General features: G+C 45.1%; 1 protein-coding gene across 1 annotated transcript; it reads right to left on the bottom strand.

The window, feature by feature from the left end:
- Positions 1 to 735: 735 nt before the first annotated feature.
- LOC124007081 (phosphofurin acidic cluster sorting protein 1-like) lies at positions 736 to 22116 on the bottom strand. Its single transcript, XM_046317367.1, has 23 exons — positions 21667 to 22116; positions 18151 to 18238; positions 17341 to 17430; positions 17069 to 17194; positions 16731 to 16875; positions 15342 to 15433; positions 14752 to 14835; positions 14432 to 14649; positions 14238 to 14331; positions 11327 to 11404; positions 9019 to 9155; positions 8277 to 8412; positions 7856 to 7960; positions 7616 to 7722; positions 7324 to 7478; positions 6897 to 7007; positions 6553 to 6661; positions 6424 to 6466; positions 6195 to 6237; positions 5693 to 5825; positions 5319 to 5557; positions 1853 to 1972; positions 736 to 1759 (listed from the first exon to the last, which is right to left on the bottom strand). The coding sequence occupies exons 1-23, from the start codon at positions 21819 to 21821 to the stop codon at positions 1641 to 1643; spliced, it is 2727 nt and encodes a 908-aa protein (XP_046173323.1). The 5' UTR covers positions 21822 to 22116; the 3' UTR covers positions 736 to 1640.
- Between the last annotated feature and the right edge of the window lie 3897 nt (positions 22117 to 26013).

The raw sequence follows: 26013 nt of genomic DNA, 5'->3' as shown, positions 1-26013 counted from the left end.
GTATTAGAACATATGGGATATAGAGGGACAATGAGATAAAGCTCAATTCATCACGTTAGTATCATATGCATGCCAAGTAGCATGTGGAATGCTCTGGTTGTGAGTAGCAGAGAGTTGGAGAAATGTACAGATGGAGATGCAGAGTGATATCTAGTGATATAGGCATCTCAACTGAATAAAGTGTTTGAGCACAACTGTTCTCATGTTCTCCTGGTTCTTACTCTTACTGTACTTACTGTTAGTTGCGGTCATTCTATGCTTGCCCATAATCTCCCACCTATACAAGCGCTTCCATTTTCCCAACCCATGCATCGTACACACCATCTCTACCTCTTTTGCAGTACTCATTCCTCTTGTAGTTTGAATCTTACCGGTTTAAAAATTAAAACGAGCCCACCCCTTCAGTCTTCTGAAGATAACGTGGAAAGGAAAGGTCATGGGATTGCCTCTGGTGCAAGGCTTCAACAAGAGCATGAGGTGTTTGGCTCTGAAGATATCTGACCCCATCCGTGTCCTCGACCACAGTGTAAGTAAGACCCACTTGTCATCAGACACGTTTTCGACTAGTAGATACAAGGATGCATTTGATTTATTGACGTGATTAGTCATAATTCCTGGTCTTGAACTCCTTGCAAGTTTCAGACTTTTACGCTTGAAATGACGAGACAGTCTTCCATCTCTCACAATGAATCATCGTTAACCAATAGTCCAAGAAACAATAGGAAAACAAGTGTATAAGTTGTGATCATTTATTTCTTCAGGTCAAAAGTACATGTCAAAATGACCTCAAAATGATGAATGACACTGAAGCTCCATTTCAAGCATATCAGTAACAAAAGGACATCTGCAGTGCTCACACTATAGTACATGTACCATTATAAAAATACGTGTTTGACCACCACAAGCTTTGAAGTAGACTAAATATTTTTGATTTATGTAGTGTTTTAAGTGTTTGTTTCTATGACAACCCATGCCTATATGCACACACATTCACAAGAGTTTGGGGTGCTCACACACACGCTTGTGCCACACACATAAAAAAAAGTATCTCACAGAAAAATTATGAATCAATGTAGAAAGTAAGGCTTTCTGAAAACAGGTCCAACTATTAGAGAAACTCCTCATCCCTCCAGCATCAAATAAATAACAGATTATGGCCTCTTCTTAGTGGCGTCAATCCATGTCATCATGTAACAACTCTCCTTGGTCCTGTAACAACTCTCCTTGGTCCTGTAACAACTCTCCTTGGTCCTGTAACAACTCTCCTTGGTCCTGTAACAACTCTCCTTGGTCCTGTAACAACTCTCCTTGGTCCTGTAACAACTCTCCTTGGTCCTGTAACAACTCTCCTTGGTCCTGTAACAACTCTCCTTGGTCCTGTAACAACTCTCCTTGTCTGGGTTGGCCTCTAGGTGGCTGTCTTGTCTGGGTTGGCCTCTAGGTGGCTGTCTTGTCTGGGTTGGCCTCTAGGTGGCTGTCTTGTCTGGGTTGGCCTCTAGGTGGCTGTCTTGTCTGGGTTGGCCTCTAGGTGGCTGTCTTGTCTGGGTTGGCCTCTAGGTGGCTGTCTTGTCTGGGTTGGCCTCTAGGTGGCTGTCTTGTCTGGGTTGGCCTCTAGGTGGCTGTCTTGTCTGGGTTGGCCTCTAGGTGGCGGTCTTGTTGTAACCAAACAGCCCCACTGGCAGGTACTTCACATGGGTGGGCCACTGGGCAGCCAGCTGGAAGAACTTGACATCGGTCCACTCCACACCGTCAACAGACACTGAAAAATAACCAATAGTTCCGCAACTCCCATCTACAAGCGCTTAAAAACAACCAATCATGTTGAAGCTGACCCTAGACGGGTTCAGCGTACCTTTTAGGCTGGTCTGCTGCTGCTTGGTAGAACAGATGAGTCTGGTGATGCCCTCAACCACCTGGCTTTTACAGTCTACATCCCTCTCTTTGGGCTTCTTGCCCAGGAATATGGTGGAGACTGTGGATATGGAAGACATTAACACACAGAGGGGGAGGGGGTCAAACCAAAACACTTAACAGCATGTATCAATTGCAAGGTTCTCATTGTAGTTAGTTATTACATTTTCTACACTACATAAGGTGCTGGTGTGTTTACAGACATAATCAATCCTTATCCAGGTCTGCTGTTTCCACATGCTTCAAGAGGGCCACCATTGTTCCTGTTCTCAAGAAAGGTAACTGAGCTAAACGACTACCGCCCCATAGCACTCACTTCCGTCATCATGAAGTGCTTTGAGAAACTAGTCAAGGACCATATCACCTCCACTCTACCTAACACCCTAGACCCACTCCAATTTGCTTACCGCCCCAATAGGTCCACAGATGACGCAATCGCAACCACACTGCACACTGCCCTAACCCATCTGGACAAGAGGAATACCTATGTGAGAATGCTGTTCATCGACTACAGCTCAGCATTTAACACCATAGTACCCTCCAAACTCGTCATCAAGCTCGAGACCCTGGGTCTCGACCCCACCCTGTGTAACTGGGTACTGGACTTCCTGGCGCCCCCAGGTGGTGAGGGTAGGTAACAACATCTCCGCCCTGCTGATCCTCAACACTGGGGCCCCACAAGGGTGCGTTCTGAGCCCTCTCCTGTACTCCCTGTTAACCCACGACTGCGTGGCCATGCACGCCTCCAACTCAATCATCATGTTTGCAGACGACACTACAGTGGTGGGCTCGATTACCAAAAGCGACGAGACTGCCTACAGGGAGGAGGTGAGGGCCCTCGGAGTGTGGTGTCAGGAAAATAACCTCACACTCAATGTCAACAAAACAAAGGAGATGATCGTGGACTTCAGGAAACAGCAGAGGGAGCACCCCCCTATCCACATCAACAGGACAGTAGTGGAGAGGGTAGTAAGTTTTAAGTTCCTCGGCGTACACATCATTGACAAACTGAAATGGTCCACCCACAAAGACAGCGTGGTGAAGATGGCGCAGCAGCCTCAGGAGGCTGAAGAAATTCGGCTTGTCACCAAAAGCACTCAAACTTTTACAGATGCACAATTGAGAGCATCCTGTCGGGCTGTATCACCACCTGGTACGGCAACTGCTCTGCCCACAACCGTAAGGCTATCCAGAGGGTAGTGAGGTCTGCACAATGCAAACTACCTGGCCTCCAGGACACCTACACCACCCGATGTCACAGGAAGGCAATAAAGATCAAAGACAACAACCACCAGAGCCACTGCCTGTTCGCCCCGCTATCATCCAGAAGGCGAAGTCAGTACAGGTGCAACAAAGCTGGGACCGAGAGACTGAAAAACAGCTTCTATCGCAAGGCCATCAGACTGTTAAACAGCCACCACTAACATCGAGTGGCTTCTGCCAACATACTGACTCAACTCCAGCCACTTTAATAATGGAAAAATTGATGTAAAAATGTATCACTAGCCACTTTAAACAATGCCACTTAATATAATGTTTACATACCCTACATTACTCATCTCATATGTACAGGGAGGAGAACAAGTATTTGATACACTGACGATTTTAAAGGTTTTCCCAAAAAATCCAGATCACATTTTATGATTTTTAAGTAAATAATTTGCATTTTATTGCATGACATAAATATTGATCACCTACCAACCAGTAAGAATTCAGGCTCTCACAGACCTGTTAGTTTTTCTTTAAGAAGCCCTCCTGTTCTCCACTCATTACCTGTATTAACTGCACCTGTTTGAACTCGTTACCTGTATAAAAGACACCTCTCCACACACTCAATCAAACAGACTCCAACCTCTCCACAATGGCCAAGACCAGAGAGCAGTGTAAGGACATCTGGGATAAAATTGTAGACCTGCACAAGGCTGGGATGGGCTACAGGACAATAGGCAAGCAGCTTGGTGAGAAGGCAACAACTGTTGGCGCAATTATTAGAAAATGGAAGAAGTTCAAGATGACGGTCAATCACCTTTGGTCTGGGTATCCATGCAAGATCTCACCTCGTGGGACATCAATGATCATGAGGAAGGTGAGGGATCAGCCCAGAACTAAACAGCAGGACCTGGTCAATGACCTGAAGAGAGCTGGGACCACAGTCTCAAAGAAAACCATTAGTAACACACTACGCTGTCATGGATTAAAATCCTGCAGCGCACGTAAGGTCCCCCTGCTCAAGCCAGCGCATGTCCAGGCCCGTCTGAAGTTTTCCAATGACCATCTGGATGATCCAGAGAAGGAATGGGAGAAGGTCATGTGGTCTGATGAGACAAAAATATAGCTTTTTGGTCTAAACTCCTCTCGCCGTGTTTGGATGAAGAAGAAGGGTGAGTACAACCCCAAGAACACCATCCCAACCGTGAAACACCAAGGTGGAAACATCATTCTTTGGGGATGCTTTTCTGCAAAGGGGACAGGACGTCTGTGCCGTATTGAGGAGAGGATGGATGGGGCCATGTATCGTCAAATCTTGGCCAACAACCTCCTTCCCTCAGTAAGAGCATTGAAGATGGGTCATGGCTGGGTCTTCCAGCATGACAACGACCCGAAAAACACACAGCCAGGGCGAGTGGCTCCGTAAGAAGCATCTCAAGGTCCTGGAGTGGCCTAGCTAATCTCCAGACCAAACCAAATAGAAAATATTTGGAGGGAGCAGAAGGTCCGTATTGCCCAGTGACAGCCCCGAAACCTGAAGGATCTGGAGAAGGTCTATATGGAGGAGTGGGCCAAAATCCCTGCTGCAGTGTGTGCAAACCTGGTCAAGAACTGCAGGAAATGTATGAGCTCTGTAATTGCAAACAAAGGTTTCTGTACCAAATATTAAGTTCTGCTTTTCTGATGTATCAAATACTTATGTTATGCAATAAAATGCAAATTAATTACTTAAAAATCATACAATGTGATTTTCTGGATGTTTGTTTTAGATTCCATCTCTCACAGTTGAAGTGTACCTATGATAAAAATTACAGACCTCTACATGCTTTGTAAGTAGGAAAACCTGCAAAATCGGCAGTGTATCAAATACTTGTTCTCCCCACTGTATATACTGTACTCGATACCATCTACTGCATCTTGCCTATGCCGTTCTGTATCATCAGTCATTCATATATTTTTAGGTACATATTCTTCATCCCTTCACACTTGTGTGTATAAGGTATTTGTTGTGAAATTGTTAGGTTAGATTACTCGTTGGTTATTACTGCATTGTCGGAACTAGATGCACAAGCATTTAGCTACACTCGCATTAACATCTGCTAACCATGTGTATGTGACAAATAAAATTTGATTTGGACAAACTGCATGTGGAGGACAGTCCGCTATTTCCCTACTCCTAGTCCAGCCGTTCTCCTCACCTTTCTTGTTCTTCTCCTTGGTGACCATGGTCATGGCCATGGTGTTGGCCTGGGGATGGTTCTCAGTGGAGCCCCCTCCTGGCAGCCTGCTGACCTGCAGGGAGCAGAAGGCACTCTTCAGCGTGTTCTTGGAGCCCTTGTCACACCGCTCCCCATCCTTCTTCCGCTCTGGGCATGTCGCTACCCAATAATCCACCGTCAGCCCAATGGTGTCCACCCCATGGGACATATTAGGGCTCCTGGTTGAGAGAGAGCGAGAGGCAGAGAGTGTAAGAAACAACTCTTGTTCAACAATGTAGTAAAAACGTGGGTTTAACTGCAGGGATGGTAATGAACTGTTCATGTCTGACTGTTGTACGCTGTGGCTGTCTTACACCAGTCCGCTGCTCAGGGAGGGAGATGGGGGTGTGGCAGCCTCTCTGGGCATCCCTGTGGGAGATCCATGAGATTGTGGAGAGGTAGAGGGAACAGCCAAGCTAACACTAACAGCCTCCTCAGTGTCTCCACCTGTAGGCCCAAATCAACACGGTCCTTAAAACTGCCCAGGGACAGTCTGGGGAGAGAAAGTTAAACATTAACAGACATTATAAACTGGGTGGTTGAAGCCCTGAGTGCAGATTGGCTGACAGCCACGGTATATCAGACTATATAACACGGTTATGACAAATTTATTTTTACTGTTCTAATTACGTTGGTAACCAGTTTATAATAGCAATAAGGCACCTCGGCGGTTTGTGGTATATGACCAATATACCACGGCTAAGGGCTGTATCCAGGGACGACGCGTTGTGTTGTGTGTAAGAACAGCCCTTAGTCGTGGTAGATTGGCCCTCAGGCCTTATTACTTAAATAGGTAGTCCAGAAATATGAACCCACCTGAATACGCCAGAGTTGGTTCAATCAACCCTACTTTCACCACCTGTCTCACACACAGGGACCAGTTCGTTAGAATCAGCCTACCACTCCAGGGATGACTTGAGAATATTTTGGATATCCCTTATCTGTTGCTTTACATTGCTTAAATAAAAATTCAGGCAACAGGCATTATTTTCAAAATAGTCTCAACATCAGTATTGCCGAAAACCATCAATACTGATTTACTTACCCCAACGAAGGGAACAAACTTCTGGTAAGAGTCTTCGTCATATCTGGTAGGGTGAAAATAATGTCCCATAAAATATGTTCTTCCTGGTTAACATTAAGGTCATATAAGTATGCAGGACAGTCCACCCACCTCTTGTTCTCGCAGGTGAGCATGGCCTCAGCGATAGGTAACTGGTGTGTGACAGAGACGCTGCTGATGTACTGCCTGATCCTTGCTGCCACGTCCACTCCGTCTGCAGCTGCAGCCGACGGGAGGGGAACAGACAGTAAGGCTGAGTCAATCTGTAGGGAGAGCAGGCCTGACTGGATCTCAACTGTCCCCAAGCTAAAGAAGATGTGGGGCAGCTTGCACTTGTTTTCAAGTCTAATTGATATGTTGATCAAGTTCCCAAAGGCACATGCTTGAATACTACCAGCTCAGTAGGACAAGTGTTGTGCAGAGAGAGAGAGAGAGAGAGACAAAGAGAGATTTACTGGAGCGAGGGGGCTCAAGGCCGCTGAACAGATCTTTCCAGGCATTGTCCAGGAACACAGAACTGTAGCGAGGGTCCAGGGAGGCCAGGTGCTTGGCTACAGGGTGACAGCCTGGAGGCAGAGTAGAGGTAGCCACACAATGAGTCACGGTTCATACACCCAACCCTCTCAGTACTGCAGCACTGAGCAGCCCACTGTACTGAGCTTCAGCTGCATGGGGCATAATGAGTGAAGCAACACTGTCAGGAGGAGGTATCAGAACATGAGTGGGTGTTTTTGTAAATCTTTGTTTATGCGTCACCTGAACAGGCTTTTAAATAAGCATTTCATAAACATAACTCTAGATATGTCCCATACGGTGTCTCACAGCAGTCACGTTGTATATCTTCTAGACACAAGCAATGTGTTAAACATCTCTCTCTCTTACCCAGGGGGACAACCAGGAAGTGGATGAGGCTGAGCCAATCGGATGTTTTGTTGGCCAGCTGACTGACAAAGACGTGTAGGATGGCCCCAAGGTAGCTCTGTCCCCCTGCCACCACCACCTTGACCGGCGGCGGCGTGGACGAGTTACAGTTACAGCTGCAGGAAAAGGTCAGGTTACTGGAGCACATGTATAGAAGAGGCTCATCATAGGTCGCCATTACTACACAATGAATTCAACACACACAAAGTGTGTCGAAATTGAACCGGCGAGTATTGATTCTTTGGCTACTCACAACTTCTGGATGCGTGTGAGGAGGGTGGTGAGGACAGCCTGAATTTCCACCCCACAGCAGGTACACACTACTGGCTGCTTCTGGGCCAGTAGCACCTCGGACACATACTGCACACGTTTACCAGAGGACACAAACATACAGACACATATTAACACAAATGTGCAAGTAAATATGTCCACAGGGAGTGGAGAAGTGAGAGACAATGATGAAGATAGAAATGAAGGTGTGAATGGAGAATACCTGTCCCTGCCAATCACTGGTGTTGACCAGGACTAGGCTGTCTGGTAGGACAGTGTCTGAGGAGAAGACCAGATTCAACTGGTCATACACAGCCTTCCTGGGCACCTACCAACACACACACACACACACACACACACACACACACACACACACACACACACACACACACACACACACACACACACACACACACACACACACACACACACACACACACACACACACACACACACACACACACACACACACACACACACACACACACACAAACAATGGGCACACATGCCTCAATGAAATAGATCAACACAACAGAATCACTACCAGTCAGAATCACCCCCTGCAAACAGAGAATCCCCATTTAAAGACTTAAAGACTGTGAATATGGGTACGGACTAGTGGACTGGCTCTGGTTAGGGGTCACCTGTGGGGTGCGGCTGAGCTCTGGTGACCTCTCGCTGTCAGAGCTGTTGGTGCGTTCGCTCAGTGGTTTGGACAGCGCTCGCCTCTCCTTCATTGGCGTCCCACGTCTCTGCCTGGGTGTGTGCCCACCATTCAACCTGGAACACACACACACACACACACACACACACACACACACACACACACACACACACACACACACACACACACACACACACACACACACACACACACACACACACACACACACACACACACACACTCTATGATAGAAAGTGTGGAGTGCATGTGTGGCACTGACAGGTAGTGTGTGTGTGTGTCTCCACATGCTTCCCATCCAAAACAGTTTGGAACAGTTTGGTGCATATATTAAGATGACATTTTGTGACGTTTTTGTTTGTTTTGGTCTCCTGCAAGGGTTTTTTCAGAAACCAAAGTTGACGCCCCTCCGCCAGTCATTGGTCAACAGTAGGGATTCTTCAATAAAGTCTTTGTTGTCATTCAACTCGAGACGACTCGTTTTCATGCACATTTTTTCATTAAGAAATACTGTACCAAACATCTTAGTTAGATGTAAAATTGTGCGACTACGAAACTTCAAAATGAATGACAGATTACTTGATGGACAAACAGTACTAGTGACATTTTTTTTCAACATTTTCAGGCGAACGTATTTTAAGGGAGCACACTCGTTTGGTTTTAGGCGCCAGCGAACCAAAGCATGTGGAAGATTTTAGACGGACCTGGGGGAGGGCATGGTGGTGTGGCTCTCACTGTTGCTGCTCCTCAGTTCCCTCGTCGGGGTCCTGGGTAGCTTCTCTGGGACAGAGACAGTGATGCAGGCGGTTGCCTCCAGTAACCCCTTCGGATCAATCAGCTCCTAAACAAACCAACAGATGGGTGGTGATGGGAAGTTTGGCTCTTTACTGACTCAGGTCTTTTCAACTAATTCAGTCAAAAGAACAGATCTTTCGACTCATTTCGTTCATTTGAGTCATTACTTCTTAGGGCTGAGATCCCGTTAACGGGATCGATATGACAACAGCCAGTGAATGTGCAGGGCGCCAAATTCAAACAACAGAAATCTCATAATTAAAATTCATACATACAAGTATCTTACAAGTATCTTATACCATTTTAAAGGTAATCTTGTTGTTTCAAATATGCTTTACAGCGAAAGCACCACAAACGATTATGTTAGGTCAGAGCCAAGTCACAGAAAAACACAGCCATTTTTCCAGCCAAAGAGTGGAGTCACAAAAATCAGAAATATAATTCATCACTAACCTCGGATGATCTTCATCAGATGACACTCATAGGACTTCATGTTACACAATACATGTATGTTTTGCTCAATAAAGTTCATATTTATATAAAACAATCTCAGTATACATTGGCACATTATGTTCAGTAGTTCCAAAAACATCCAGCGATTTTACAGAGAGCCACATCAATTTACAGAAATACTCATTATAAATGTTGATTTAAATACAAGTGTTATACATGGAACTTTAGATAAGCTTCTCCTTAATGCAACCGCTGTGTCAGATTTCAAAAAAGCTTTACAGAAAAAGCACACCATGCAATAATCTGAGTACAGAGTTCAGAGCCCAAACAAGCCGAAAAGATATCAGCCATATTGTGCAGTCAACAGAAGTCAGAAATAACATTATAAATATTCACTTACCTTTGATGATCTTCATCCGAATGCACTCCCAGGAATCCCAGTTCCACAATAAATGTTTGTTTTGTTCAATAATGTCCATCATTTATGTCCAAATAGCTACTTTTGTTAGCGCGTTTTGTAATCAAATCCAAAGTCACGAAGCGCGTTCACTAGTTGCAGACGAAAGTTCCATTACAGTCCGTAGAAACATGTCAAACAATGTATAGAATCAATCTTTAAGATGATTTTAACATAAATCTTCAATAATGTTCCAACCGGATAATTCCTTTGTCTTTGGAAATGCAATGGAATGGGAGCTACCTCTCATGTGAACGAGCATCACGAGTTTGTGGCAGTCTGCCAGACCACTGATTCAAAGAGCCTGCATGAGCCCCTCCTTTACAGTAGAAGCCTAAAACAAGTTTCTAAAGACGGTTTGACATCTTGTGGAAGCCTTAGGAAGTGCAACATGACCAATATCCCACTGTATCTTCAATAGGGAATGAGTTGAATATCGACCAACCTCAGATTTCCCACTTCCTGGTTGAATTTCTGTCAGGTTTTTTCCTGCCATTTGAGTTCTGCTATACTCACAGAAATCATTCAAACAGTTTTAGAAACTTCAGAGGGTTTTCCATCCAAATATACCAATAACATGCATATATTAGCAACTGGGACTGAGTAGCAGGCAGTTTACTCTGGGAACCCCTGGGCACCCAGCCATAAGAAGTTTTAACAGAACCCCTACGATGAAATACGAGCCGCTCGTTCACATGTTGTTTCACCATAGGGGGCTTTGTTGGAGCTGTCATTTGTGATGGAGACTTTAAACAATGTACATTTGTTGATTGTAAGGCATTCAGATCAGATGATTTCAAGATGCATTTAAAACAAAATATTTGTTCTCACGTTCTTGTTGAGCAGAGGCTGTGTATGTTTCGGTTTTACAAAGCTGTGTCCCTCATAACATTCAATCATCAAATATTTGAAGTAATTCTTGCACCATGCGATCAATGATCAGTTCTTAACATGGATTTATCTTCTCTATGCTCATGATCTCTTTTTCTGTGCATCTACAGCTGATGGTAGGAGCAGGTCTCTGGAGCTGCTGTCGGAGGAGCGTGTATTAACCCTGCTGTACGACTAGAAAATCAAACTAACTACTATAATGAAAGTCACTCCAAAAAAACTAATCATGACTAGAGTCAAAAACAAAAAGGGTTGTTTGCGAACTGCACATCACTACAACAGAAAGCCAGACAGACATCCAATAGAGAGACAGACAGACAGCAACACATAACACTGAAATGCACAGGACACCAATGAGAGAGGGAGAGTAAGAGAGCAGAGAAAAAGAGTGTGTGTGGGGAGTTGGATGGTCTCACCTGAGTGTCTGTCTTAGAGTCATCCAGGTTGCGGGAGCGAGTGCAGTTCATCTTGCCTGATTGGGGCTGATCTCCTTGCTGCAAGTCAGACAGCAGGAAAACAGTGATCATTGGGAGTGGACTTAGATGACCAGCTAACTGTACTTTGCTCCAACTCTACTCCGCTCCAACTCTAACTGTACTCTACTCGTACTCTACCTGTACTCTGCTCTACCTGTACTCTACTCTACCTGTACTCTACTCTACCTGTACTCTACTCTACCTGTACTCTACTCTATTCTACCTGTATTCTATTCGTGCTCCAACTGTACTCTAACTTTAGCTGTGCTCTACCTGTGCTCTACTCTACCTGTGCTCTACTCTACCTGTGCTCTACTCTACCTGTGCTCTACTCTACCTGTGCTCTACTCTACCTGTGCTCTACTCTACCTGTGCTCTACTCTACCTGTGCTCTACCTGTGCTCCAACTGTACTCTACCTGTGCTCCAACTGTACTCTACTCGTGCTCCAACTGTACTCTACTCGTGCTCTGCTCCTACTCTACTCCAACTGTGCTCTACTCTACCTGTGCTCTACCTGTGCTCTACCCTGCTCCAACTGTACCCTACCCTACCCTGCTCCAACTGTACTATACCCTACCCTGCTCCAACTGTACTATACCCTACCCTGCTCCAACTGTACTATACCCTACCCTGCTCCAACTGTACTATACCCTACTCTGCTCCAACTGTACTGTACCCGTGCACCAACTGTGCTCTAACTTTAGCTGTGCTCTACCTGTGCTCTACTCTACCTGTGCTCTACTCTACCTGTGCTCTACTCTACCTGTGCTCTACCTGTGCTCTACCTGTGCTCTACTCTACCTGTGCTCCAACTGTACTATACCCTACTCTGCTCCAACTGTACTGTACCCGTGCACCAACTGTGCTCTAACTTTAGCTGTGCTCTACTCTGCTCTGCTCCAACTGTACTCTACCCTGCTCCAACTGTACTGTACCCGTGCACCAACTGTGCTCTACTCTGCTCTGCTCCAACTGTGCTCATACTCTGCTCCAACTGTGCTCATACTCTGCTCCAACTGTGCTCATACTCTGCTCCAACTGTGCTCATACTCTGCTCCAACTGTGCTCTACCCTGCTCCAACTGTGCTCATACTCTGCTCCAACTGTGCTCATACTCTGCTCCAACTGTACTCATACTCTGCTCCAACTGTACTCATACTCTGCTCCAACTGTACTCTACCCTGCTCCAACTGTACTCTACCCTGCTCCAACTGTACTCATACTCTGCTCCAACTGTACTCTACCCTGCTCCAACTGTACTCTACCCTGCTCCAACTGTACTCTACCCTGCTCCGACTGTGCTCATACTCTGCTCCGACTGTACTCTACCCTGCTCCGACTGTACTCATACCCTGCTCCGACTGTACTCATACCCTGCTCCGACTGTACTCATACCCTGCTCCGACTGTACTCATACCCTGCTCCGACTGTACTCATACCCTGCTCCGACTGTACTCATACCCTGCTCCGACTGTACTCATACCCTGCTCCGACTGTACTCTACCCTGCTCCGACTGTGCTCGTACTCTGCTCCGACTGTGCTCGTACTCTGCTCCGACTGTGCTCGTACTCTGCTCCGACTGTGCTCGTACTCTGCTCCGACTGTGCTCTACTCTGCTCCGACTGTGCTCTACTCTGCTCCGACTGTGCTCATACTCTGCTCCGACTGTACTCTACCCTGCTCCGACTGTACTCTACCCTGCTCCGACTGTACTCATACCCTGCTCCGACTGTACTCATACCCTGCTCCGACTGTACTCTACCCTGCTCCAACTGTGCTCGTACTCTGCTCCAACTGTGCTCGTACTCTGCTCCAACTGTGCTCGTACTCTGCTCCGACTGTGCTCGTACTCTGCTCCGACTGTGCTCGTACTCTGCTCCGACTGTGCTCGTACTCTGCTCCGACTGTGCTCGTACTCTGCTCCGACTGTGCTCTACTCTGCTCCGACTGTGCTCTACTCTGCTCCGACTGTGCTCTACCCTGCTCCGACTGTACTCTACCCTGTGACTGTACTCTACCCTGCTCCGACTGTACTCTACCCTGCTCCGACTGTACTCTACCCTGCTCCGACTGTACTCTACCCTGCTCCGACTGTACTCTACCCTGCTCCGACTGTACTCTACCCTGCTCGACTGTACTCTACCCTGCTCCGACTGTACTCTACCCTGCTCCGACTGTACTCTACCCTGCTCCGACTGTACTCTACCCTGCTCCGACTGTACTCTACCCTGCTCCGACTGTACTCTACCCTGCTCCGACTGTACTCTACCCTGCTCCGACTGTACTCTACCCTGCTCCGACTGTACTCTACCCTGCTCCGACTGTACTCTACCCTGCTCCGACTGTACTCTACCCTGCTCCGACTGTACTCTACCCTGCTCCGACTGTACTCTACCCTGCTCCGACTGTGCTCATACCCTGCTCCAACTGTACTCTACCCTGCTCCAACTGTACTCTACCCTGCTCCAACTGTACTCTACCCTGCTCCAACTGTGCTCATACTCTGCTCCAACTGTACTCTACCCTGCTCTAACTGTACTCTACCCTGCTCCAACTGTACTCATACTCTGCTCCAACTGTACTCTACCCTGCTCCGACAGTGCTCATACTCTGCTCCAACTGTACTCTACCCTGCTCCAACTGTACTCATACTCTGCTCCAACTGTACTCATACTCTGCTCCAACTGTACTCATACTCTGCTCCAACTGTGCTCATACTCTGCTCCAACTGTGCTCATACTCTGCTCCAACTGTACTCATACCCTGCTCCAACTGTACTCATACCCTGCTCCAACTGTACTCATACCCTGCTCCAACTGTACTCATACTCTGCTCCAACTGTACTCACTGGGCTCAGGGTGTCTTTGGGCAGACTGCACCTGCTGTTCAGACTGCCAAACTCGGTCTGTGAGCTGGACTGGGATATGCCCTCAAAGAAGGGCCTGGACGGTCAGAGAGAGTAGAGGTCACCAGAGTTCTGTTAGGTGGATGTTTGTGAGAACATACATGTGTTAGCTACAGATAAGTCCGGTGTGTCATGACCTGAGCTTGGGTTTGGGTGTGCTGAGGATGCTGTCCGTCTCCTCCATCTCTGGGTCGCTGTCACTGTGGTTGTACATCTCTAGACTGTCATAGAGCTCATCCAGGTCCTCCTCCACATCACGGATGTGCTCCTGGGACACGTGCTTCAGGCCAAAGTCCACCTCATCAGACACTTTAAACCTCTTCAACAAGGCCACAAACTTCTGCTTGATGTTGGGCTGCCGGGTTAAAGGAACACATAGATATGAAACGGTGTGACTAGAAGAGTGGCAGGTAGTCACAACAGCAAAGACAGACAGATCAGTAGACTTAATGCTTACATGACCTCTGGTGATGGAGGCTGCAGAGGTGAGTTTGCGTCTGTGCTTCTTCTTCCTCATGTCATCTTCTTCGTCGAACAGATACTGAAACAGAGGGAGGATCAACTTAGTGGTCAAACTGGACAGACGCCCCATCAAACTGGACAGACGCCCCATCAAACTGGACAGACGCCCCATCAAACTGGACAGACGCCCCATCAAACTGGACAGACGCTCCATCAAACTGGACAGACGCTCCATCAAACTGGACAGACACTCCATCAAACTGGAGAGACGCCCCATCAAACTGGACAGACGCCCCATCAAACTGGACAGACGCCCCATCAAACTGGACAGACGCCCCAGCAAACTGGACAGACGCCCCAGCAAACTGGACAGACGCCCCATCAAACTGGACAGACACTCCAGCAAACTGGACAGACACTCCATCAAACTGGACAGACGCCCCATCAAACTGGACAGACGCTCCAGCAAACTGGACAGACACTCCATCAAACTGGACAGACGCCCCATCAAACTGGACAGACGCTCCAGCAAACTGGACAGACACTCCATCCAAACCCATCCCCCCTCCTCTCCCTCCTCCTCACCTGAATGTGAGCAGGGTCATCACTCCCGTCCTGCTCTGATGAATAGCTCTCTTCCTCTTCCTCAGAGTAGTTGTCAATGTCAGGGGAGCGGTCTGTGAGTTACAGGGAGCCAGAGAAGAGATACGTAATGTATAGGTGTAGGATAAAGAGATGAGGGGAGGGGAAGAAGGGGGAGGAGAAAATTATGAGGGGGAGGGGACGTGAATACATTATGATGAGAATAGTATGTAAACCTGGTGTTACGTGAGTAAGGCAGTGGCTGATTGGATGGTTAAACCTGATGTTACGTGAGTAAGGCAGTGGCTGATTGGATGGTTAAACCTGATGTTACGTGAGTAAGGCAGTGGCTGATTGGATGGTTAAACCTGGTGTTACGTGAGTAAGGCAGTGGCTGATTGGATGGTTAAACCTGATGTTACGTGAGTAAGGCAGTGGCTGATTGGATGGTTAAACCTGGTGTTACGTGAGTAAGGCAGTGGCTGATTGGATGGTTAAACCTGGTGTTACGTGAGTAAGGCAGTGGCTGATTGGATGGTTAAACCTGATGTTACGTGAGTAAGGCAGTGGCTGATTGGATGGTTAAACCTGGTGTTACGTGAGTAAGGCAGTGGCTGATTGGATGGTTAAACCTGGTGTTACGTGAGTAAGGCAGTGGCTGATTGGATGGTTAAACCTGGTGTTACGTGAGTAAGGCAGTGGCTGATTGGATGGTTAAACCTGGTGTTACGTGAGTAAGGCAGTGGCTGATTGGATGGTTAAACCTGATGTTACGTGAGTAAGGCAGTGGCTGATTGGATGGTTAAACCTGGTGTTACGTGAGTAAGGCAGTGGCTGATTGGATGGTTAAACCTGGTGTTACGTGAGTAAGGCAGTGGCTGATTGGATGGTTAAACCTGGTGTTACGTGAGTAAGGCAGTGGCTGATTGGATGGTTAAACCTGATGTTACGTGAGTAAGGCAGTGGCTGATTGGATGGTTAAACCTGGTGTTACGTGAGTAAGGCAGTGGCTGATTGGATGGTTAAACCTGGTGTTACGTGAGTAAGGCAGTGGCTGATTGGATGGTTAAACCTGGTGTTACGTGAGTAAGGCAGTGGCTGATTGGATGGTTAAACCTGGTGTTACGTGAGTAAGGCAGTGGCTGATTGGATGGTTAAACCTGGTGTTACGTGAGTAAGGCAGTGGCTGATTGGATGATTCCACTGACTGACCATGGTGTGGTACTGGTACCTACATGTTGAACTGTTCAATACACTGACATTGTGGATACTTACAAACAATTCTATACAAGCACATTGCCCATTGTTAAAAACATTTATTGGGTCCATGTTGAAGGCCTTACTTCCCTACAGTTTGTCTCCTATGCTCTCATTGGGTCTCCCTTACCTTACCTGACAGTTTGGCCTTGGACACCTCGTAGTCGATGGGCTGGCTGGAGAGCGAGTAGACCCTCATCTCAGCCACAGTCACAGCCGTGTCCTTCACTGTGGTGTGGAGAGCCAACACACGGGCTCCCTCACTGGGATGCTGCATCACCTGGGGAGGAGGTGGGAGGAGAAGAGAAAGAGATAATGGGGGGTAATAATTACAAAAGACGGGGAGAGAGGGAAATGACAAGAGATGAAAGAGACACAGTAGTGTAGATGCAGGATGGCGTTTTATTAAAACAAAAACCTCAATGATCGTAATTATTGCAGCTAACAGCTGGGGTGAGGTGAAGCCCTCTTACCTCTGCCATGTTGATAAGGCCCAGAGCCAGGGTCTTATAGCCCAGAATGGTGCGGTTCTTGTACCTCTTCCTCCTCTGCAACATGATCTGCAGTCTGTTGGCATCTCGTTTCAAAAAATGTGGATACTGGAGGAAGTAAAGATGGTGAGGTTGACAGAATCAGAGAGGCACTGGAAATATAGTCTTTGGAAATGTTAAAAAGCATCTGCCTCTCGTCCACACACCATTTGCATACGCATAACTGTCTGTGCAAAACCCCCAGGGTAACTCACTTGCAAGGAGAATGTCAGCTGAAGATCAGTCTCAGTAAGTCCAGCCGATGCCAACAGGATCTCATTGGAACGTAAAATGCGCTTTGATCCCTAAGAGGATATTCCACACGTTATACGTCTCCTTATACGTCTCCTTATAAGTCTCCTAATACGTCTCCTCGTCCTTATACGTCTCCTTATGCATCGTTATACATCTCCTTATGCATCGTTATACATCTCCTTATGCATCGTTATACATCTCCTTATGCATCGTTATACATTTCCTTATACATCGTTATACATCTCCTCATACATCTCCTTCTACATCGTTATACATCTCCTCATACATCTCCTCATACATCTCCTCATACATCTCCTCATACATCTCCTTATACATCTCCTTATACATCTCCTCATACATCTCCTCATACATCTCCTCATACATCTCCTCATACATCTCCTTATATATCGTTATACATCGTTATACATCTCCTTATACATCTCCTCATACATCTCCTCATACATCTCCTCATACATCTCCTTATACATCGTTATACATCTCCTCATACATCTCCTCATACATCTCCTTATACATCGTTATACATCTCCTTATACATCTCCTCATACATCTCCTCATACATCTCCTTATACATCGTTATACGTCTCCTTATACGTCTCCTTATACATCTCCTTATCCATCTCCATGGATCAACAAGTTCTGACTAGTCACTTGTGTAGAGTTATAAACACTAAAGAAAGTACTTCTGCAAAACATCCTACTACTGTACATCGATGTATACTTTGTGGAAGGGGGAATGTGAAGAGGGTCACCTGGAGTTTGACTGCAATGACAACAGAGGTTAGGTCTCTGTCCAGCTCCTGAAGCATCAGCAGCTTCTTCAGGGTAACAGTGAAGAGCCTGGGTTTGGAGAAAAGGGGATATATATATTTATCTGTTTAGTCTGAACCAACTACATGAGGGAAGAAAGTATCAGTCTAGTCTTTGACAATGACACGTGTTTTTTTACTCACTAAAGCATTAGAGAGAGAGAGACAGAGAGACTGGTGAGAGTTACCAGTGAACAGCTGATTGGGTTAGGAGATGTCTGGGTAATAATTTATATATTTACTAAAACCATGCCAAAGACATGGCACTGGAGGCTAAATAGAAATAGATAAAGTGATTATAAGCCACCCAGGCTCCTTCTTAATTGCATTTGTACAAATAGATAACATATGATGAGGTGCATTCTCCTTTAAATAAGGACTTTACTGAGAATCAGAACTAGAGGGAGGAAACAAAAGTTACCCCAGCATCAAGTCAAGGCCAAAAGCCCAGCTTCAAGGTTCATGAAAGAAAGAAAAACATTTCAACATACTATACAGAGTGTACGGACCATTTTAAGAGAAACAAATCCATTTCATCCAGCTCTTCTTCAAATCTACATACATCCTCTCTCCATTTTCCCTGCCAGAGAGCAACCCCGCAGGCAGCCTTGACCCTTCAGAGGGGTCCTTCTACAGTCCACACACCACCCCCACTCCTACCCCCTCTTCTCTATTGCTACAAGACAAAAAGCAGTATCAGAAAAATGTGTAGCATTGGTAACATTTAAATCATCTGTTAAACGTTTGTAATGGACGAGTAAGCCCTGCTTAGCAACAGTCTGTAGGCGTGTACATGTAGGAAGAAGTAATAATTAGCCAATCGTTTATGTTGCTTCTACCCAGTATGTGCTGTGTAATTATTTATTCTGACAGCATGTTGTCTTCCTGTGGGGTTTAGGAGCAGCTGTCTATGGCACCCTGCCTGCCCAACTGCTCAGAGATATGTTGATTTGGAGCCTTTACATCCTGGTCAGTTACCATCTTGGACTCCTTCTTCATGATCCTCCAAACATTGTTTTTCATTATACAGTTGAATGTTCTCTTCCTTTAAAAAGGGTTGATATGCCACTTCTATATACATTTCTAGTCTTTTAAATCAATGATATACAGTGCAGTCAGACCCCTTGACTTTTTACACATTTGGTTACGTTACGGCCTTACTCTAAAATGGATTCAATCATTTTTTTTCTCTCATCAATCTACACACAATACCACAATGACAAAGCAAAAACAGGTTTAGAAATGTTTGCTAATTTATTAAAAATAAATCACATTTACATAAGCATTCAGACCCTTTACTCAGTACTTTGTTGAAGCACCTTTGGCAGCGATTACAGCCTCACGTGTTCTTGGGTATGAAGCTTGGAACACCTGTATTTGGGGAGTTTCTCCCATTCTTCTCTGCAGATCCTCTCAAACTCTGTCAGGTTGGATGGGGAGCGTCGCTGCACAGCTATTTTCAGGTCTCTCCACAGATGTCCGGGCTCGGGTTGGGCCACTCAAGGACATTCAGAGGCTTGTCCCGAGACTTGTCCCGAAGCCACTCCTGTGTTGTCTTGGCTGTGTGCTTAGGGTCATAACTCCTGCTGGAAGGTGAACCTTCGCCCCAGTCTGAGGTCTTGAGCTCTCTGGAGCAGATTTTCATCGAGGATCTCTCTGTACTTTGCTCCGTTCATCTTTCCCTCTATCCTGACTAGTATCCCAGTCCCTCCCGCTGAAAAACATCCCCACAGCATGATGCTGCCACTACCATACTTCACAGTAGGGATGGTGCCAGGTTTCCTCCAGACGTGACACTTGGCATTCAGGCCAAAGTGTTCAATCTTGGTTTAATCCGACCAGAGAATCTTGTTTCTCATGGTCTGAGAATCCTTTAGGTGCCTTTGGCAAACTCCAAGCGGGCTGTCATTTGCCTTTTACTGAGGAGTGGCTTCCGTCTGACCACTCTACCATAAAGGCCTGAATAGTGCAGTGCTGCAGAGATGGGAGAACCTTAAAGAAGGACAACCATCTCCACAGAGGAACTCTGGAGCTCTGTCGGAGTGACCATTGGGTTCTTGGTCACCTCCCTGACCAAGGCCCTTCTCCCCCGATTGCTCAGTTTGGCTGGGCGGCCAGCTCTAGGAAGAGTCTAGGTGGTTCCGAACTTCTTCCATTTAAGAATGATTGAGGCCACTGTGTTCTTGGAGACCTTCAATGCTGCAGAATTGGTTTGGTACCCTACCACAGATCTATGCCTTGACACAATCCTGTCTAGCATTTCCTTCGACCTCATGGCTTGGTTTTTGCTCTGACATGCACTGTCAACTGGAGGGACCTTATATAGACAGGTGTGTGTGTTTCCAAATCATATCCAATCAATTTAATTTACCACAGGTGGACTTCAATCAAGTTGTAGAAATATCTCAAGGATGATAAATTGAAACAGGATGCACCTGAGCTCAATTTCGAGTCTCATACCAAAGGGTCTGAATACTTTGGTAAGTAAGGTATTTTTATTTTTATTTTTTTGTAATAAAATTAGCAAACATTTCTAAAAAACATTTTTGATATGTCATTATGGGTTATTGTGTGTAGATTGATTTTAAAAAATTCCCTCATCAATTTTAGAATAAGGCTGTAATGTAACAAAATGTGAAAAATGTCAAGGGGTCTGAATACTTTCCAAATGCACTGCACAGTATAAACCCATTGATTCTTGTGTTGAAGAATAACTCAAATGCCTCATGAGCTTATCTCAACTGTCATATTCTATCAGAACCCCAAATATAAGCCTGTTTATTCTATTGTTTGTAAACAATGTAATTGTGAACTAACACTGTATAGCCTCAAAACAGAGTTAAACCTATCATTTTGTTCTCATGGATGATAAGTCCTTGCATCCATAGCTATCTATGAAGTTGAGCCCCATCCGTCTACTGTTTCCCAACACAATGGCGGGGTGTTCACTTTATTATGGTTTGAATTGAGGATTTCCCCTTTAAAGACACTCCCTAATATTCACTACCAGCAGCCTACCACAACCCGCTAATTGTATCAATGTGACTACTACACTTTGCAGTCATTTTATTTAACCAAGCAAGTCACCTGAATATTCATATTTACAGTCAATTGCAGCACTGCAAGTTGCATTATTCAAAATCAAATACAGAAATAGGCCTCTGCTGTTATTTTTAACTTGAATAATATAATTATTTGATGTTATTTTCATGAACTCATTAATTTGTTGAACTTGTATTCTACCTAGGTCTACATAACTTCTCTCGTGGTGGGGAAACCGGTGACTTCGTCCCACTGATTCAACAGTATACCTAGACTACATCTGACTGCAGAAGCCGATACTATGAAGCAACTTCTTTATAATAATGTCATCCGATTACGATTGAAAACCTTGACTGTCAGAATCAGATGTTATCAGGGCACTTCAAAACGCCAAGCCATAGTTTTAGACGGTCATACCTGGGCACACAGCTTGGAGATGAGCGATCAATTTCCCAGGTTGCATACAGGTTCATTTGAACCGGACGGTTCGGGGAGATAGTTACTGTCTTGGACGGCTGCGTATATGGAGATGGCGTGCCCCCAATCCGCGGGAGACCCCCTCTCTCCGACATATTGAAGGTGTTTTAGATGTGGAAGAAAAATACCTTTCATTCAGTTTCCCGACTTGTGCATACCGATATTCTCAGCACACTCGGATGCTTTAAATTGCGCTTTCATATACAGAATTCCATTACTTATTGCTTGTTTTTCTGTTTTGCAGTCCACATTTGATGCGAATAGGTCAAAAGTTCGATGTTTTTCACAGCAGGAAGCGGAAATTTCTTCTCCGGGGAGCACAACTGAATAGCTACGCCTCTCGTTAAAGATGCACTCCAGTCCTGGGAACAGTTCTTCTCAATAATATTAATGTGAGAGTTAGGGCGTCAGAGCAGGTGCATATGGTTTGCGTGCGTGCGTGCGTTCTCTCTCTCACACACGCCCGCATAGAGAGCTATTATTGTAACGCCAGCGTCTCAGAGCTGCCACACACATTAAGGAAAGGAGAGGAGGCATGATACCAGCAGTCATCCCAATTGGAACATCAGTGTATCCTACTCGTTGATAATTATAGCCTACATCTTACAATGCTCATTATGACCCCGTAGACATAAGATATTCAATGTTTCATGTCATTTTAATAAAACAAGGTTTCACCCTATAGAAACCTACAAATCTTATTAGGATATTTATTGCTTATAAGGTTGAGATAGCCAACATGTGATTGTGGAACTTTAAAGCAGTGGCTGTGTTAGATTAAGAAAATGAATGATCCGGAAAAGCAAAACTTACTTTATCGGATCAGAATCACCTTTATTTGGCAAACACATTTGCATATATGAATTTGACTTGTTGAAATGGTGCTGTCACAATAAACAGAATATACAGACAGACGATAAACAGGATATACAGACGATAAACAGGATATACAGACGATAAACAGGATATACAGACAATAAACAGGATATAAAGACAGATGATAAACAGGATATACAGACGATAAACAGGATATACAGACAATAAACAGGATATACAGACGATAAACAGGATATACAGACAATAAACAGGATATACAGACGATAAACAGGATATACAGACGATAAACAGGATATACAGATGATAAACAGGATATACAGACAATAGGATAAACATACAGACAATAAACAGGATATACAGACGATAAACAGGATATACAGACAATAAACAGGATATACAGACGATAAACAGGATATACAGACGATAAACAGGATATACAGATGATAAACAGGATATACAGACAATAGGATAAACATACAGACAATAAACAGGATATAGAGACGATAAACAGGGTATACCGACAGATGATAAACAGGATATACAGACAGACGATAAACAGGCTATACAGACAGACGATAAACAGGATATACAGATGATAAACAGGATATACAGACAGACGATAAACAGGATATACAGACAATAAACAGGATCTATAAACGATAAACATGATATACATACAGACACTAAACAGGATATGCAGATGATAAACAGGATATACAGAAAGACGATAAACAGGATATACAGACGATAAACAGGATACACAGCCAGACGATAAACATGATATACAGACAGACGATAAACAGGATATACAGACAGACGATAAACAGGATATAGAGACGATAAACAGGGTATACCGACAGATGATAAACAGGATATACAGACGATAAACAGGATATACAGACGATAAACAGGATATACAGATGTTAAACAGGATATACAGACAATAGGATAAACATACAGACAATAAACAGGATATACAGACAATAGGATAAACATACAGACAATAAACAGGATATAGAGACGATAAACAGGGTATACCGACAGACGATAAACAGGATATACAGACAGATGATAAACAGGATATACAGATGATAAACAGGATATACAGACAGACGATAAACAGGATATACTGACGATAAACATGATATACATACAGACACTAAACAGGATATGCAGATGATAAACAGGATATACAGACAGATGATAAATAGGATATACAGACAGATGACAAACAGGATATACTGATGACAAACAGGATATAGTGATGATAAACAGGATATACAGATGATAAAAAGGATATACAGACAGACGATAAACAGGATATCCAGACGATAAACAGGATATACAGACGATAAACAGGATATACAGACAGACGATAAACAGGATATACAGACGATAAACAGGATACACAGCCAGACGATAAACATGATATACAGACGATAAACAGGATATACAGACAGACGATAAACAGGATATACAGACCATAAACAGGATATACAGACTGTGGGATCACGCTCTCCTCAGCCAATGTGAGTAAGACCTTTAACAGGTCAACATTCACAAGGCCGCAGGGCCAGACAGATTACCAGGACGTGTACTGTGAGCATGCGCTGACCAACTGGCAAGTGTCTTCACTGACATTTTCAACCTCTCCCTGTCCGAGTTTGTAATACCAACATGTTTTAAGCAGACCACCATAGTCCTTGTGCCCAAGAATACTAAGGCAACCTGCCTAAATGACTACAGACCTGTAGCACCCACGTCTGTAGCCATGAAGTGCTTTAAAAGGCTGATCATGGCTCACATCAACACCATTATCCCAGAATCCCTAGACCCACTCCAATTTTCATACGTACCCAACAGATCCACAGATGATGCAATCGCTATTGCACTCCACACTGCCCTTTCCCACCTGGACAAAAGGAACACCTATGTGAGACTGCTATTCATTGACTACAGCTCAGCATTCATCACCATTGTGCCCTCAAAGCTCACCAATAAGCTAAAGACCCTGGGACTAAACACCTCACTCTGCAACTGGATCCTGGACTTCCAGATGGGCCGCCCCCAGGTGGTAAGGGTAGGTAACCACACATCCGCCACGCGAATCCTCAACACAGGGGCTCCTCAGGGGTGCGTGCTCAGTCCCCTCCTGTACTCCGTGTTCACTCATGACTGAACAGCCAGGCATGACTTCAACACCATCATTAAGTTTGCTGATGACACAACAGTGGTAGGCCTGATCACAAACAAAGACGAGACAGCCTATAGGGAGGAGGTCAGAGACCTGGCCATGTGGTGCCAGGACATAAACAAAGCCTCAGCGTAATCAAGACAAAGAACATGATTGTGGACTACAGGAAAAGGAGGACCGAGCACGCCCCCATTCTCATCGACAGGACTGTAGTGGAGCAGGTTGAGAGCTTCAAGATCCTTGGTGTTCACATCACCAACAAACTAACATGGTCCAAGTGCACCAAGACAGAGAGCACGAGCGCACGACGAGCCTATTCCCCCTCAGGAGATTGAAAAGATTTGGCATGGGTCCTCAGATCCTCAAAAGGTTCTACAGCTGCACCATTGAGAGCATTATGACTAGTTGCATCACTGCCTGGTATGGCAACTGTTCGGCCTCCGACCCGCAAGGCACTACAGAGGGTAGTGCGTACGGCCCAGTACATCACTGGGGCCAAGCTTCCTGCCATCCAGGACCTCTATACCAGGCAGTGTCAGAGGAAGGCCCTAAAAATTATCAAAGACTCCAGCCACCCTTGTCTTAGACTGTTCTCTCTGCTACCGCATGGCAAGCGGTATGGGACCGCCAAGTCTAGGTCCAAGAGGCTTCTAAACAGCTTCTTCCCCCATCTAATCTTATGGCTACCCAGACTGTTTGCATTACCCCCCCGCCCTCTTTTACTTGTATGCCACTGCTACTCTCTGTTATTATCAATGCATAGTCACTTTAATAACTCTACCTACATGTACACACTACCTCAATTACTTCAATTAACTGGTGTCCCCGCACATTGACTCTGTACCGGTACCCCATGTATATAGTCTCGCTACTGTTATTTTACTGCTGCTCTTTAATTACTTGTTACTTTTATTTCTTTTTCTTATTTGTATTTTTTAAACTACATTGTTGGTTAGGGGCTTGAAAGTAAGCATTTCACTGTTTTAATTCGGTGCGTGTGATTAATACAATTTGAGTTGATAAACAGAATATACAGACGATAAACAGGATATACAGACAGACGATAAACAGGATATACAGACAGACGATAAACAGGATATACAGATGATAAACAGGATATACAGACAGACGATAAACAGGATATACAGACAGACGATAAACAGGATATACAGATGATAAACAGGATATACAGACAGACGATAAACAGGATATACAGACAGACGATAAACAGGATATACAGACAGACGATAAACAGG

The sequence above is a fragment of the Oncorhynchus gorbuscha genome, linkage group LG20 (assembly GCF_021184085.1).
Source record: "Oncorhynchus gorbuscha isolate QuinsamMale2020 ecotype Even-year linkage group LG20, OgorEven_v1.0, whole genome shotgun sequence".
Lineage (NCBI taxonomy): Eukaryota > Metazoa > Chordata > Actinopteri > Salmoniformes > Salmonidae > Oncorhynchus > Oncorhynchus gorbuscha.
Note: the sequence above shows the minus strand (reverse complement) of the source record. Positions and strands in the feature narration are given on the sequence as shown.

Excerpts from the sequence above, each read along its gene's own strand:
- LOC124007081 (XM_046317367.1), bottom strand. The coding sequence starts at position 21,821 with ATGTCGGAGAGAGGGGGTCTCCCGCGGATTGGGGGCACGCCATCTCCA. Across the intron at positions 7,723-7,855 it reads CCAGTGATTGGCAGGGACAG|TATGTGTCCGAGGTGCTACT; the intron begins GTATTCTCCATT and ends AAACGTGTGCAG. Across the intron at positions 6,467-6,552 it reads CTCACCTGCGAGAACAAGAG|ATATGACGAAGACTCTTACC; the intron begins GTGGGTGGACTG and ends TCACCCTACCAG.